We start from the raw sequence: 17,805 nt of genomic DNA on the forward strand, positions 1-17,805 counted from the left end.
TTTTATTCCCGGAGATTACGGCAGGAAACAGGTTGCGATTTCCATACCGTTTTCTCCCGGTTGTAAATGAACGGGAGCTGATAGTGGTTAGCTAGCTGTTGGCTAACCTTTTTGCCTCGTTTGTCTGAGCAAGGGGCTGGCCGGAGCCTGAGGCTATTTATCTGGGAATGAATTTGTGGCTCACGCACAAGTAAAAAGGAGGGTCGGTTGGACTAGAACAGCCTCAAATCCTTTCCAGCGCTGTTATTTTGTATCACCTTAAGAAGAAAAAGATTTTCCTTCATCCTCATAAAAGGTGAGGATATGTTAATGCCTGTTGCAAATGGATGGAAACGGGCCTTGCCTTCTTCTTTAATGCATCCCACGCTTTGGAAGGGTGGGAGAAACACATAAGTTTCCTGCCTGAGAAGTTCTCTTTTAATAAAAAAAGGAAGCAGTGGAGGGGGATGAATCTCCCCTTCCATTCACATATATTTTCTTTTCATGTGCTTCAATAACAAGATATGGCTTAGGATTTCAAACACAACTTCACCCATCTTAAAGTTTCACTCTTCTCTTGATTTGCTGCACTGGTGTAGCTTCTGGTGTTAGCCTTTCTACCAAACACTACATGCTAAAGGAAGGAACTGAAACTGCTATTTTTCACAGTTCAGAAATGGAAACAAAGACTAACCTGCAACAAAAGTTCAAAAGTCTGAACCAATTTAACCAATACTAAGTGATTCAACAAGAAAGATGTAGAAACCCTGAATAATAAGTGTGTACAATACTGTGTCCCAGCTTCTGCCAACCTAGCAGTTCGAAAGCACATAAAAATGCAAGTAGAAAAATAGGGACTACATTTGGTGGGAAGGTAACAGTGTTCTGTGGGCCCTCAGCATTTAGTCATGCCAGCCACATGACCACGGAGACGTCTTTGGACAGCACAGGCTCTTCGGGTTTGAGCAAATGAGCACCACCCCCTGGAGTTGGGAACGACTCACATATATGCGTGAGGGGAACCATCTACCTTTATCTTACAATACTGTGTAACAAACAGAAAATTAAAGGAGAATATTTGTAGCTCAGGGTTGACAAGAAGATCCTTGGATGCTTTCTGAACTTAGTTTTTCTTGCAGACATTTGATTACCCAAGCATCATTCAGTAGTAGTAGGGAGTGGGGTTTGCTCTCAGTTTATACCCTACTGGCTTGCCCTGTCAGTGTTGGTTGGAGTGAACAGAAATTTAATAATTTTGGAGCAATCTGTATGTGAATGTGTTTACATGTAGCATACCATTACTGCAAATTGATGCAATGCTACAGTAGACCCAATGAGTAGGTATGTAGGAAATGTATGAAGCAACTATAGAGGAATGGAAGACCTACACATACACTAATTGAGAAACAAGTACCTACCAACATGTAGCAGAGAGGATGTTGTTCCTTTGAAACAGACCAATTACGTATCACATCTCAGACTCAAGATGACACAGAACAACTGGATGTGCAGTCAACATCTGAAATGTGAACACTACCAATCCCATTAGCAGAATAGTTGATATGAGGCATAAGATCATGGATAAACTAACCATAGTCAGTCCTTGAGACCGGTTACCAAGGATCAATGGAGAAATACAATCATATACCAATAGAGCTCTCACAACATTATCATCTAGATAATATCAAAGAATACATCTGTACATATTACCCAAAGCTGAACTGCTGAGAAAATGTCTGAGGCAGCAGCAGATATAAGATCAAGCGTATGAAGTATCGTGGCAAGAAGAGCCTGCGTGGAATATGCCATCAACAGAGAACTAAGTGGCTAACATTGGAAAATCCTATCAACAGCTAGAAAGGGCTGTCTTTCATACATTAAACATTATTTGCTAATCATAGGAATTAATGACAATTTAAAAACATGAATGAATGCATAAGCTATTGACTAGTTCTATTAATTTTATTGTAAGCAAATATATAATTACATACATACATGAAAATCACATACTCAGAGTATGTTATTTAAATAAATGACAATAAATGATAGAACTATAATCTTTAGAGGAGTAATCACATTAATCTAAGAAAAAATAACAGATGTAAAAAGTTAAAGGCACGATAAACCTGTTGGCCTTCATACTGCTACATCACTTAACTTTTTCACTTGCACTCAAATGAGTATCAGAGTATAGCATGAACTGAGCAAAAATGTTTACTGACCTCATCAAATGTGACCAAAATCTGATGGGATTATCAGACACATCTACTTGAACAGATCTACTATTTGGGCATTTATAAAAAGAACATCAGTAATCTTTTAAAAATCCTCCCCTCCTTTCCAGTTCTAGAAAAAGTGAACAGCCCAGGTCCATTAACTAAGAAAATGTGAACTAGCGATTACAAAACCTTTTACCTATATCTCATTCATATTAATCTATCTTGCTGAATGCTGACATGTTTAGAACTCCTGTAAATACACATTACTATATTGTGTTATTTACAGTTTACATTATGCCCCACTTCAACTCTTCCACCTTATAAGCAATTCTACACTGTGTGGTTAATATCATGTAGTACTAAAAGCAACTTGGCAGCTCAAAGCCTGCATGTGGACAAAGTTTTTATTTGTTTTACTCAGAGACTGTCTTCTTTGTGGCATTAAGTTGGGACTTGTCTAAACATTCCATACAGTAAGTCATAGGCTCTGACAATAATACAATCCATGATGAATAGTTTCTAAAACATGCAATGGTACAACAAGAGTTGCCTTGTGGCGAGATGGGTGGCAAATAAATTTATAAAATAAATAAATAAATACATAAAAAAACACATTAAGGCTTATCAATGAGCCTAGTCATATACTAAATTAAACTATTTTGCAACCCCCATTAATGCCTTTTGCCCATATCTGACTTTATTTTTACCTGTTGCTCTCTTCTGTTAATTCTTTATTTATTATACTTTAAACCAGATATGCCCAGCCCACATACCATATGCAGTCCTGGACAGCTAGTAATACAGACCCACAAAACCCTAAACTTTTAACATTATTATGTGATTTATATAATGTACATTAACTATATTATATATTTTACAAGCAGCCCAAGAAAATTCCTCTTCACGCAGGGCAGCCCAGGTAATCCAAAAAGATTAGAAACCCATGCTTTAAACCTTGCTTTAAACAGACATTTACTTGGCATAGTTTGGGCAATTATTACTCTGTTAGGTGATCTTCAATTTTTAGCATTTATATTGGAATGCGTACATTTGATTTGTATTTGCTGTAAAAACATCAGTAATTCTAAGAGAAAAATAGAATCCCTTTGCAAAAGAAAATATATAAATATATTTTAAATAAATATGGTTTTTATTGTTCATGGTCTCCTTGTTTCTATATGGGAGTTTTTTTTGTTTCTCACAATATCTGACATATGTAAAATATATAAATATATTTTAAATATATATGTTTTTTATTGTTCATGGTCTCCTTGTTTCTATATGTGAGTTTTTTGTTTCTCACAATATCTGACAAGGCAAGCTATACAAACTTTTTGGCTAAATATGCAGGATTGAATACTGTAGGGTGTAATGCCTGAAGATTTCTCTCTTCACCTCTTTATGTTTTTTCTTTGTTTTGAAAGAAAACAGGCAGTAAACATCCATGTGGAAGATTGGAGTCTTCACCCTTTTAAATTCACGGGCATTCTGCCATTCATTTACACAGAGCTAAGATTTCATTCATCAATAATAATTGGAAGACACTGTTCCTTAAATAATTTATCTACTATGAATTGCAGGTATGGCAATTCTCTGTAATTTGTGGCTCAAGGTCATAGTATAGTTGCTCAAATGATACTTTAAATTTGACTAAATCAATGTGATGAGAGTGTTGGGGGAAAAAGAAATTTGAAATAACAACTGCTGGTATATGAATGTGCAAAGAATGGAAAACAAGTGGAACTATATTCTTTGGTAGAGTTGTTGCAACCACAGGAAAGCAGTACATTTAATGAAATGAAAGCAGATGGCTGAAGCATAGCAGCTATGCCAGCTGCTGACAAGAGGAATGAAAACCCAATCTAATTGGATTTATATGGAGGGAAAAGAGCAACTGGTACAAGAAATACGTTTTATCTTTTGAATTATTCAGAATTCAAAGCATAAGGTCCCCAAGGATCAGTTGTGTTGGTTACCTCACTCTTCTATATCAATATAAGTTAATTTTTTCCTCTTATTTAAATGTATATGTAATCATCCAAACTAGGTGAAAAGGGTTTATCTGATTTACAGCATTGAAATAAATATATTAGGGACCAATGCAGCTGATCCATATCGTAAATATGGAGAACCCATCAACTGTAGTGTCCATGGGGCAGTCTCAATGCTTCTTACATTTCGGCAGAATTGTTATAGGCGAAATTCACTAAGATATATAACCCAACACTGCACTTCATCTACAGTCAGTCTTTATAAGACACTTGTCCTACACATGCAGTTTTTCTGATGTTTGAATAGTCCACTTCTAATCACCCTGGAATGAGGGGAATTAGACTGACCATAGGGTGAAATTTTAATCCTAAATGGTGCAATCAGTATCACTAATTGATTTTGCTGGATAAAAGGAATTCTGGGGAAGATGTGACGAATTGAAGACAGACGACCATAGCGAAATGAAGAGCCAGAGATTAGACTAGGTCTTCATAATTCTTCTCTGAACAAGGAGAAGACTTTAGAATCACCCACAAAGGCTCCAAACACTTGCTCTGCATGAGGAGACCACGACAGCAGTTTTGGGTGGATTTGAAACTGGGCGGCAAGGCAGTAGCCACCATGCTAGTCTCTACCTTTTTTTCCCCTTTTTTTCTTTACTTCAGATTAGTTTTTACTTTTTTAATTTTAATGGTTAATAACATGACTATATCAAAAAATATTTTGCTAATAAATGCCTTCCAGAAAATATCCCTAGACTACAAATATAAAGAAAATATCCCTAGACCAGTGTTTTTCAACCTTGGCGACTTTAAGTCCTGTGGACTTCAACTCCCAGAATTCCCCAGCCAGCTATGCTGGCTGGGGGATTCTGGGAGTTGAAGTCTACAGGACTTAAAGTCGCCAAGGTTGAAAAACACTGCCCTAGACTACAAATATAAAGAAAATATCCCTAGACTACAAATATAAATACTAAACGTACATGATTGAGGGTGCTTCAAGAGAGTTACTACATTTTTACAACCACAAGTTGTAAGTTCGAAACCGGTTCCAATGAGAATATTAATTGAGGAGTCTTTGCATAGCTCCAAGGTCTTCATTTTTGCATGACCAATTCCATTGTATACATGATGTACAATGACAATAAAGGCTATACTATATCTTACATTGCAGTATTCACTCCAGAGCCAGTGTGATTTATTTGTGCCTGAACTACTATATTGTATAGCATGTTTGGTGTAGTGGTTAAGGCACCTGGCTTGAAACAGGAAGACCACAAGTATGTATGAGCATGAATTTGGAACTCATTTTGCTTCAGGATTGCATATCTTCTCTCTACAGTTGCTGTGTGATCCTTGGAAACACTGCAGTGACTTTAAGGTACCGCAGACAAACACTATGTTTAGGATAAGATGCTACAAACATGCTAGCACACTATCTTTTCAACAGCAGCCTGGTGCAAGTTACTCCTCATTTAGTAACCACAATTTGGATTGGCAGCTCTGTCATTAGGAGAAACTGGTAAATCACTTAATGACGGTGACTGTGCTTTCTTTTTTTCCACTCCCCCATCCTTTGGAATACTCACCTGACCCACCTGCTCAAAAACCATTAGACTAATCAGGTATACCTTCTGCTCTTGTTTGCCTCCTAACCACTTTGGAAAGTTCACCCTGGCACTGGATAATTAACAAGAAGGAAATTGATGTTTGCATTTGCATTCATTAGAGAGGAAGGGATTTGTAGAGAGTAAGCAGGCCCGCAATGAAGAATGTAGACCGAAAGGAAAACTCTGGGCTGGCAAGTAGGGGCATGCTACACAATTAACCCAGGGGATTGCCCCTAATGTGCCTGCTTGCTTTCATGTCATTGCTTCCTCTTTAATGTCTTCACCCTGCAAGATCAGGTGCAAGGCAATGTGTACTGACTGTGATCTCAGGTGACTGAAAAAAACTGCCACCAAGTCATAAATGTAGTCATTGGTCTTAAGGTTGTTTTTTTTCAGCACCATTGCAACTTTGAATGGACTAACCAAGGATTACCTGTATTGAAATGCAACAAGTGAATGGTCTATTTACAACCAGGAACATTAATCTAAGAATGATTGCTTCTTTCACTGCAAAATGAAACAATAAACTTGCTGAAAATATGAGTGGGTTGCTAGCATTTTATTGTCGCCTATGATCGAAGGGGGGGATGAAAGTATCCATTATTTTATTTATGGCTAACAAGGCCGAAAGCAAGTTACAAACATAATCTAAGCCTCACAGTGGATAAAACAATTTAACAAGTACAATATTTAATAAATATTATATAATAGCCTTAAAGCCCCAGCTTAGTGAATTGTTATTAAAAGCCCTATTTTTATATCCATAGTTAAAAATCTAACTGTTGTCATTGTAATTTTAATATTTTCAGATGCAAGTAAAAATTTTACATGCTCAGAAGTATCTTTTCCTGATTTGGATTTTAGAATTGGCCAAACAGCTTCCTGCTGAAAACTCTGGGAAATATTGAATAATACAAAGTCAAACAATACTTTGGCAATTAATTCCTGTACTGAATTATCCCATAGTCTTTGCTTGATAAAATTTATTGCTGGTGACATACCCCTATCAGAATCAATGCCAATCTGATTAATCTTTTGAGTCAGGTGTTTAAACCACATTTCTACAAAGGATTCATTTGGTATTTCTTGAAACAATCCTTCCTTGTCTCTCTCTCTCTCTTTCTCTTGTTATCAAAGAGGATTGCTGAATTTCCAGGAGAATAACAAAATTTGGAACACAGTTTGGGAAACTTAAAAGAGGTCTTTAAAATGTTAACAGAACCAAATGTTGGGCTAAATTAGAGATTTTGGTTCCCAACAGACATCTTACATCAATCAGGCACTATAAATTACATGCAGCAGAAAAAAATCAGTGATGATTTGTTCCTGACCTGTTGCTTCTAATCTTTCAAAATTTCCCCCATTGCCTCTGTAATTGATTCTATCTACCTTGCTGTTGGTCATTCTCTCCTTTCATCTTTCCCAGCATTAGAACCTTCTATAGATAGGTAGCTAGGTTTTCTGATTAATGTGTCTGAAGTAGGATAATTAGAACTTGGCCATTTATGCCTTGAGTAAGATCTTTAAGTTAATTTGCTCAGTGTTCTATTTGTAGGTTTTCCTGGTTCTCTACAGTATTCTCAGTAACACCAGAATTCAAAAACGTCAGAACTCTTCCTATCTATTTCTTCAAAGTCTAACTTTCACGTCCATTGAGTGCATAGGGAATATTGCTCGTACTATTCTAATTGTTGTAGGTCTATAGACACCTCATGGCATCTGTATCTCTTTCCCAACAACTTTAGGGATCTAGTCTGCATCGTATTTCTTGACTTTGTTTTTTTACTGTTGGTAGTTGGTGCTGAAAAATAGAAGCTATCCACTACTTCAATACTTTCATTGCCAAGTCTAAGGCTGTTTTGTCTATCTGTTGATCTTAGTTGGGTCTTCTTTAATTTTACAAATAGTCTTCAACTTATAAACACAATTGAGCCTTGAATTATATGGTTGTAAGTTGTAGTGATTGTTAAGTGAGGCACGGACATGACCATCCCACTTAACAACTATTCCAGCTCTCCCCATTGTGGTCGTTAAATGGAGCATGAAGTGCCTTGGAGAGGCAGGCCCTGGGAGGCATACCCACATTGCAGCTCACATATAGCCTTCCAGGACCTCCCCCAACTCCTGAAGAGCCCCTTCCACAGCTTCCTGCTGGATCCAACACCCTTGCGTCCCCTTTGCCCCATCTTCCCTCATTCCATTTACCTTTCCCAAAGATTGTCTTTATCAAGAAGAAGAAGCCAATCCACCATGCCGTTTTCCTAAACAGAGACAATGTGGTGCCATCCTGAAAACAGGTGCCATTTTGGAAGTGATCACTATTCTTGGATCCTGTGATTTTGTGAATTGTGGACACTCTCAAAGTGGTACATTTTCAGGATGGCACTATGTGGCCCCTGTATGGGAATTATGGTTGTCTGCTTTTCTTTCCATAAGGTGATCTCTGGAGATTTGCCTTTTGGAAAGGGAGGCAGCCTATAAAAAGTTTATTTTGTGTTATCCTGAGGTAGGCACCATTTTGGGAGTGGCCATAATTCTCCGATCTGGGATAGGCAGATGTTGTTTGATTTTGTATATCTGCAATAGATAAACAATACCTTTTCTTCCAGTAATCTTGCAGCCTTGGTTGCTCAATCAACAGTCCTAAATTTGTTCACCCATTTGTACCAGATGTCCTGGGGTCATGTGATCCCCTTTTGCGACCTTCTGACAAGCAAAGTCAATGGGGAAGCCAGATTCAATTAACAACTGTGTTCCTGACTTAACAACTGCAGTGATTCACTTAACAAAACTATTTTGGGTTATAAGATAAAGGATAGCAGATGGGGAAATGATTCCAAACTCTTCTTCTGTCTGATGTTTTGCTGATATTTATCACGGGCTTGGGTTTGAAAACATGAGCCTGTTGCTACGTCTAGTTCTACCCTAAGATTTGTGTCCGTTGTATTTTGTCAAGGTAGGTGCGTATAACATTTGGCAGGCATGAAGAATTATCTCTACATTAAGTACAGGTAGTCCTGCTCCACCTCCACCAGAAAACAAAATTCTTTCATAGTTGTTTTACCACAGAGGTTAGGATAAAGTCATATAAATCTCAGCACATGGATCACAGCTAATCCTTGACTTACTACTATTCATTTAGTGACTCTTCAAAGTTACAACGGCATTGAAAAAAGTGATGTGATCATTTTTCACACTGATGTTGCAGTATTCCCGTGGTCACATGATCAAAATTTGGATGTTTGGCAGCCAACTCACAGTTATGACAGATGTAGTGTCTCGGGATCATGTGATTACCACTTGCGACCTTCTGAGAAGCAAAGTAAATCAGATTCACTTAACAACTGTGTTACTAACTTAATAACTGCAGTGATTCACTTAACAATAGTGGCAAGAAAGGTCTTAAAATGTGGCAAAATTCACTTAACAAATGTCTCGCTTAGCAACAGAAATTTTGGGCTCAGTTTGGCCTCAGTCATAAGTCAAGGACTACCTGCTTAAATCTGAGTAGACTACAGTAACCTAAAACTGTAAACCCTGAAGCTAAAGTGGCCATTTTGAGGCTTCAGTGTTGCCCCACTGAAGCTGAGAGATAGGGAGTGGGGAATAGAGATAACTGGGGTTTTATATTTAATTAAAATAAATGTAGCCATCAACTTACTTTTAGCAGTAATGAAATATATTCTTGGAGTTACAGGTCATAGAAAAAACACATGGGTCCTTAAATTCTTAATGCTGAGAGCTGATCACAATCCATCACTCATTTAGCTTTTGAGTTACAAGATTGGTAGATAGTTGCAAAACAACGTGATACTTCTGATTTAGCATAGTGTGTAAGCTACCTACTCAGTGTATGATTGCTTTCAAGTTGTTTCACAATGTCATTATAATAAATCTGAAGTAATCATATACCATCAAAAGCAGTGGTGGGTTTCAAATTTTTTTAGAACCTCTTCTGTAGGTGTGGCCTGCTTTGTGGGAGTGGCTTGCCGGCCATGTGATTGGGTGGGAGTGGCGTGCTGGCCATGTGACTGGGTGGGAGTGGCTTGCCAGCCATGTGACTGGGTGGGCGGGGCCAATTTGTAAAATGTGGTGAAACTCACTTAACAATACTCTTGCTTAGCAACCAAAATGTTGGCTCAGAAACTCTGGCATTTGAAGCACGCAAGTCTTAAAGCTGTCAAGTTACAAGACCCTTGCACCCCTAACCCTTTAGAAAAAAAACCCCAGGGGTGTTCAAACTTGAGAGCTTTAAGACTTGTGGACTTCAACTCCCAGAATTCCTCCTCCAGTCATGTTGGCTCAGGAACTCTGGCATTGAAGTGTGCAAGTCTTAAAGCTGTCAAGTTACAAGACCCCTGTATCCCTAACCCTTTAGAAAAAAACCCCAGGGGTGTTCAAATTTGGCAGCTTTAAGACTTGTGGACTTCAACTCCCAGAATTCCTCCTCTCACTCTTCATCTTGATGATGTGCGGACGGGCGGGGGGAGGGAGCTGGACTGGTTCTAAATGGCACTGTAGATTTGTGGAACCTCTTCTATAGAAGAGGTTAGAACTGGAAGGAACTCACCCCTGATCAAAAGCATGAAAACACCAGAACTTTTATTGAGGATGAAACATATATCAACATCTTTTGTTAAAATACTGGCATATTTCAACCAAAGACTTGCAAAAATATAATGCTAAAATTCAAATCCATTAAAATAAATAAATCAAAATCAATCTGTTTTATAACCATTTTGGGTAACTCTAGTAGAACTGTAAATATTTACATTGTCATTGTCAGACAATAAGATCAGAGAACTCTAATTGATATTGACTTAGAAAAACTTCGCCCAAGTCTCCAATGTATATACTATGGCCAATCTCTTCTAGGAATGTACATACCAAAGGGGTCAAAAGAAGAAAACAAACATCTATATTTTTATTTGTGACTTAGGCCAGTTAAAATTGTGTCGCTATAAAAAAAATGTAGTATAAACGTTTTGGTTTTAGAAGGCAAGTTGTGTAATATATTGTTTATCTGAAACTGCACTTGTGATTATACCTATGTAATTTAAAAATTAACATTTTTAAGCTTTCAAATACAAAGTCACAAACTGAATTGCTGATAAATATAAACCACAATAGTTTGAACAACTTGAGAGGCCCAGTTTTGTATAGTTTTTTATTTTGCCAATAATAGATAACACATTTTCAATTCAAAGATGAAATTAATTAAAAACAGAAACTGGCTGAAGACATAACCTAGTTTTCAAGGGAGGAAGCACCATTACAGAATTGTCTTGATGTAAGCAGAATGTATCTAACAAATGATACATTTGGTCCTTCTGATTATTATTTTTTATTGCTATGTTGGACTTAGATGTGATCATCTGAAGATACATATTGATGTGTGATACTTATGAAAAATGCACAACAGCCAAATGTCCTAATTAACCCCCTAATTAATATTGATGAGAAATTCAAAGCATGAACAAAATCTTTGGAATCTGATAATATTGTGGGAAGCAACTGTGAAGTTCACTGTGAATTGTGAAGCAATTGGTTGTTTCTAGAATTACTTAAGGGTCAGTCAAACCAATGATCTCCCATGCACGTTCTGTTCCATTCAAGGCTACATTTCCAACACCATTCAAATTTACACTGAGATTGAGGACATTTCATATGCATACATCCACCTAGAAGAAAGTCAATAATGTGTATAAGAAAATCATAGAAGACAGGCAACCATTAGTACAAAAGTAAACATAAGCAGATAATAAATTGGCATGTCTGTGGGTATCACAGTTATTACCTATGAGTTTAACTTCAGATCCTACTGTTAATTTATATGTGAAAGGGACAGTGGAGCTCTTTTAATTTTGCAAACTCTTCATTGCTCAGGATAGCTGCCCAGAGTCTCCTAGGTGCCACGGGTAGTATAGAAATATGATGAATGTATAAATAAAACAAACAACAATTTGTCGATTAATTTATTGAACTATACTTTCAAGAATCATTAATGGGAAGGAGGGGAGAATGTAGTTTATGAAATGCTGCGCTTATCCATTCTAAATTCCTTTTCAACTCATGGAAATTGAGCTCAGATGAAACTGATTCTGAAGTAAGCCCAAAGGAGACACTCAAAGTGTCTATAGTTTCTCTAAAGTCCAGAATGTTGTTTGGGCATCCTTGAATCTGTAGTGTTCATATACTGTATGTATAAGAAAGTTATTAGTAGTTGAGGATTAAAGAAGACTCAGGAGGATTAGAAATTTCATAATGTAGTAGCTGAGAATTAGATTAGACTAAAGAGGATTAGAAATATACAGGTACAAGAAGTATCCTTACATTTTGCTGTCAACTGTATGATTATTACACAAATTAAAAACTCAGAGTGCTTTGAAAGGCTTTATCCTCAGGCACTAAATACATATTTCTTCATTATTGTAAATATTTAAATGTGTTTAGAAGGACTAGACATCATCTAGATATTAACAAAATGTTTAAAACACACTGAATGGAAGGTTCATTACTGATAGATCACAAGCCAGTTTAACTTTTGATGATGTGGCAATCCATCTGTATCAGGACTCTGCAACCTACACCTAGATTTTAAATGATGGTTTGGGAAAGTGTCAATCCATATATATCAAGACTGTGAAACCTACACTTACATCTTGAATAATGATTTTGCCGAGCAGCAATTCATATATATCAAGGTTGTGCAAGCTACCCTTAAATTTTGAATGATGGGTTTTCAGGCTTACCCTCCTAAAATGGGAAGAGTGGCTAGATAAATGCGCCATATGATTTGATTTATATTAAAAAGGCTTCAAATTATATAAGTGTAATTAATTTGAATCTTCTACAATTTAATTATACTGTATTTTCTTCCAGTCACATTTATAATTATAATATGGAAGTAGTAGAATTATATTCAAAGTTTTGAGGGGCCATAAATAGTTCTCAGGCTATGGACCATTGAATAAAACCTGTTATAAGAAGCCATGGAAATATGCATAGGCAACTCTGAAATGTGTAATCAATGGAGATGGATCACATAGGCTCTGCAAAAGGTAAATAGGAAATTTTCTAGTGATTAATGTTATTGAGAAAGCTTATTGATCATGTAAATCACTAAAATAAGGCTTTTTCAGTACATGGACAAAATGTGTTGCTCAACACATATAAATAAGAACTTAGTTTTAGGAAATTACTAATTTCTAATTAGTAAATACTTTTTTCCATCTGATATGAGCACCTGAATTAAGGTCTATACAGTTCAAATTACTATTTCAACACAGGATGACACAACTCTGACAAGATAGTAATCACAAGTAAGCCTAATATAACTACCATTCCCCTCTAGCAGCAACCAGAATCAGAGCACCAAGGAAAAGTGAAGCAGTGTGGCACCTAAATCCAAATCAAACCAAATTATATTCTGCTGAGTAGGAATTATAGACATTGAAATCCAACACATCTGCAGGGTAGTGAGTTTGGAAAGTAAATTCAAAAGTAAATTATCCTGTGAGTTCTGCCTTGTTCTCCTTTTTACCCTAAAAGGTAAAGATAAAGCTTCCCCTTGCACATATGTGCTTGTCGTTCCTGACTCTAGGGGGCGGTGCTCATCTCCGTTTCAAAGCCGAAGAGCCAGCGCTGTCTCTGTGGTCACGTGGCTGGCATGGCTAAATGCCAAAGGCGCACGGAACGCTGTTACCTTGCCACCAAAGGTGGTTCCTATTTTTCTACTTGCATTTTTACGTGCTTTCGAACTGCTAGGTTGGCAGAAGCTGAGACAAGTAAAGAGAGCTCACTCCGTTACGCGGCGCTAGGGATTTGAACCGATCTTTCTAGTCAACAAGCTCAGGGTCTTAGCCATTGAGCCACTGCGTCCCCCTTTTACCCTAATCTCCTGCAAATTTTAGTTACATGTGTTTTATTTTTCAATTAAGAGTTTCTGAAGGACAATTTTGTATATTCATTTCCAACAGTGACTGAAAATTGTAATTTTGTTACATGATTTTGAAATGGCATTTTTGGTCATAGTGAATTATCAGAACTTATTTTCTAGAAAGTTGATAGTTTTATTCATGTTCTAAAGGTGCTTTTTCAAGAGGCAACTGGGCTTTCCTGTTTTTCTTTGAAGACATTTCACCTTTCATCCAAGAAGCTTCTTCAGCTCTTCAAATGAAGCTTCTTGGATGACAAGCGAAATGTCTTCAAAGAAAAACAAGAAAGTCAAGTTGCCTGTTGAAAAAACACCTTTGGGACAACCATGCCTTGGATGACCGAGAATCTCCTTAGACAGTTTTATTCATGGTTTTGAATGTTAAATCACATAACACTTATGTTTACAATCAATTCTAAAACAATGAAAATTATAACCATGCTAGGTTACACTTGATATATTGGAGGGCTTTGCAATGTTGTTTTAAAATATGCCTATGGGAAGTGTGAAATATCTTTCAGGAAACTCACCGTCCTTTTCTACAGGAACATGGCATTTAGGGCACGGCTTTGTTGTTCTTTTTATTGTTTCTTTGGATGCATCTTCCCAACGAGCTTTCATGGCAGCATGCTCATCAATTTCAAATCCCTGCAAAGAGAGAAGAAAACACGAACTCTGGATGTTACACAAATCACAGCATGTGACCAGATTGTACCTATTTTTTTTGCATATGATAATTGTGAGTAGTTGTATTATACCAACAGCTGAAAGTTTATTCTTAATAGATGAAAGTAGTCCTTGACTTACAACAGTTCATTTAGTGACTGTTCATAGTTACAGCAGCACTGAAAAAAAATTACGGGACTGTTTTTCACACTTACAACCATTGTAGCATCCCCGTGGTTCTGTGTTCAAAATTCAGGTGCTTTAGCAACTGAGTCATATTTATGATGGTTGCAGTGTCCTGCAGTTATGTGATCCTCTTTTGCGACCTTCTGACAAGCAAAATCAATGGGGAAACCAAGTTCACTTAACAAGCAAGTTACTAACTTAACAACTGCAGGTGCAGTGATTCATTTAACAACTGTGGCAAGAAAGGTCATAAAATGGGAAAAAATCACTTAACAAATGTCTCAATTAGCAACAGAAATGTTGGGCTGAATTTTGCTGAAGGCAAAATGGAGGCCTGTGGAGTTGCACACGTCAACCCGGAGCCCATTTCTCAGCTGCAGAGGTCTTTCCAGAAGGCTCTGACACCGAAACCGAGGCCGGGCGTGATGCGTATGAGTGACAGCAAGCAGCCGCAGAAGACGGCCACAGAAGAAGATGAGGCAGGTGTCAGAGTGTGCGAGGCCTGGTAAATAGGGCAGCTCCACCCCCCATCTCCATCCAAGCTTTCTTTTAACTTGTGTGCCTTGCCACACCACTGCACCACAGGATGGGCAGGTTTTTAATTAGGGTTAAATTTGGGGGTAGAACTTAATTTGAGTGCATGCGCTCAAAACATGATAGGGCTTATTTTCAGGGTGGATCTTATTTTAGGAGAAATACAGTATATATGTATGTATGTGTGTATGTATGTATGTATACACACACACAAACACACACACACACATACACACAAATATACACACACACACTTTTGTGAGTGGGCATCAGAATTTCATTTTTAATGTGTGCCAACGTGTACACAAAAAAAGTGACAGTACAGTTTATCTTATCTTATTTGCCTTCATTCATCTACTCTCATTTGCCTGTTTTCAACTACTATGTGTGCGAGAGCTGGGGCAAGATCCCGTTGCACACTACAGAGGTCACAAACACAGATTGTCACCTCTCCAAGTGACGAGATTAGTATCTTTAACCACCGAGCCATCATGCTCTTTTTATTATACCTTCACAAAAAGAGGAAGCAGTCAGAAGCCATTAGTATCATTTCTGCACATTGAACACCCTTTATTTGTGGGTTTTGAAGCTGAAATCACTTGTGGTTGTGCAGTATTATTTTATCAAAGCCATTTTTTTTCAAGAATAGATAAACTCATTATGTTGCTAATATCTCTACTGGCTTGTTTTGGAAAACAGCATCACAAAATCCCACACTAAAGCCAAATTCTGTCATTGTTGCTACTAGGCACACAAAGTCATATTATTATAGAAAATAGCTACCTAGGCAAAAAAGGGACCAGATTTTACAAGACATAAACAGTAGTTCACAACCTGCATGAAACTAAGATTCAACCAAACGATAATGCTTCTTAATAATTTTCTCACCATGTTCCAGGGGGAGGGGGGGAGGAAGTATTGCAGGTCTAAAGTTAGGAATCTGCAAAGTGTTTTGTGCACACACTGCTTTATGCATGAAAAGCTGTCTTTGGGAACTCTGTGCCCAAACTGAAACAAGATGAAAAACACCAGGGGATTTCTGGAAACCTGGCATTCTGACAAATTAGCCATCACATTAGACACATAGACATTAACAATACCTATAGGCCAGTGTTTCTCAACCTTGGAGACTTTAAGTCCTGTGGACTTCAACTCCCAGAATCCCCCAGCCAGCACAGATCCTGGGAGTTGAAGTCCACAGGACTTAAAGTCGCCAAGGTTGAGAAACACTGCTATAAACTTATGCAAAAGAGACAATCAACCAGCCCAAAAACAAGAAAACAAGCAAGCTCAGAGAGCACTAAAGACCCCATATGGTGCACATCTAAAGATATGTGAGCCCGTATACAGAATGAAAGAAGGATATTTTGTCCCAGGTTTGAACCAAGGTGCAGTTATTCTGGACAGAAGCAGTGTGAGTGTCTGGGGATTGGGGGAGGGGGAAGCAGCAAAAAGAACATTATTAGGTAGGGGATGCAGATGGAATTTTCCAAAATCATGCAATGTCCCTTTGGATTTCAGATAAGGCAGTTCCCGCGCATGCAATTATGTGCTGGAGGGATTGTTCAGCAGAAAATGTTCAGATGGTTCTGAAGGCTGCATGGAGAAAAAGGACAAATTGCCAACCAATGTGCATTTTCCTACATATACATTTCACAGAGCAGAATGAGACTTTCTTCTGGATTGGTATGGAGTAAATTACACTGTAATCTGACAACTTACTTTAGGAGTTTAACCAGCTTCACTATTTCTGGATTTTCAGTTCGTTCTACTCATCTCTTAAGAAGCTATACTTAGAATAACTTCATTTATGTTCATCAGCTATTCTCAATTGGAAGTCTATCCTAAGGGCACGTTATGAATTCTCCCAGGACTGTCCACGAATGAGAAGAACCTCTAGGAATGTGGTTTGTTCCTTGAGAACTTCTTCGTTGCTTTCCCCCCCTCTTGATTGTTTATCGGGTGCTGCTTTTTTGCTTATCTCGGTTGCTAAGCAGGAAGTGCTCTGTGCTATTTGCTTTCTTCCTGTGGTTTTGGTTATGCCATTTGAATGGGAGGGAGGTGTAGGTTATCTCTAGGTGATGGCTGAGTTATCAGAACATCAACATGACAGGCCTTTTAGCAGAACATTTGAAATGGTAAATTTTATACATAAATTATGTTGATTATTTAGTTTGTATTTAACTGGGTGTGCTGCCCAGATTCACATGCAAGAGAGATGGGCAGCTATATAAATTCAATACCTACCTACCTAACTTTATACATACATATGTGCCTTGAAAACAATATGACAATATGTCCTGGAAAAGGAATTTTGCATTGCTTATGCGGTTACTTTTTCAAAAACAACTCTGGGTTTGTGAGATGCACCAAATTAACAATGTCTTTCAAATCCTATTGATGAATAGAAAACTCCCCCCACTCCCACCCCTCAAATCATTTGGATGATTAACATGTAATTTTGGACTCAGTAAAATATTCAGGATTAATTCACAGATTATTAAAAAAATCATTGGCCGATTTCAGAAAGGGTTTCCCGTACTTTTTTTCAGTAGCATAGTGCCACCATGTGCAAAATATGAAGACTGCATGAAGTGAAAGAAAGGACATAATAAAATAACTGGAGGACAGAGAAGGTTACTGAATGGCTGCATTGATATGTTCCTATAATTGGACATAGGCAA

At 37.6% G+C, this 17,805-nt stretch overlaps 1 protein-coding gene across 2 annotated transcripts in view; it reads right to left on the bottom strand.

Annotated features, from left to right (window-relative positions):
* Positions 1-10,939: 10,939 nt before the first annotated feature.
* PRKN (parkin RBR E3 ubiquitin protein ligase) overlaps positions 10,940-17,805 on the bottom strand; it is a 792,757-nt gene continuing 785,891 nt past the window's right edge. For both annotated transcript variants that reach the window (XM_081943460.1, XM_081943459.1), the window contains exons 11-12: positions 14,266-14,383; positions 10,940-11,480 (exon numbers count right to left, since the gene is read on the bottom strand). In XM_081943460.1, coding sequence (XP_081799586.1) covers positions 11,371-11,480; positions 14,266-14,383 — 228 coding nt within the window. In that variant the 3' untranslated portion in view covers positions 10,940-11,370. The remainder of the gene's footprint in view (positions 11,481-14,265; positions 14,384-17,805) is intronic.

The sequence above is a fragment of the Natrix helvetica genome (assembly GCF_964273705.1).
Source record: "Natrix helvetica genome assembly, chromosome: 2".
Classification (NCBI taxonomy): Eukaryota; Metazoa; Chordata; class Lepidosauria; order Squamata; family Natricidae; genus Natrix; species Natrix helvetica.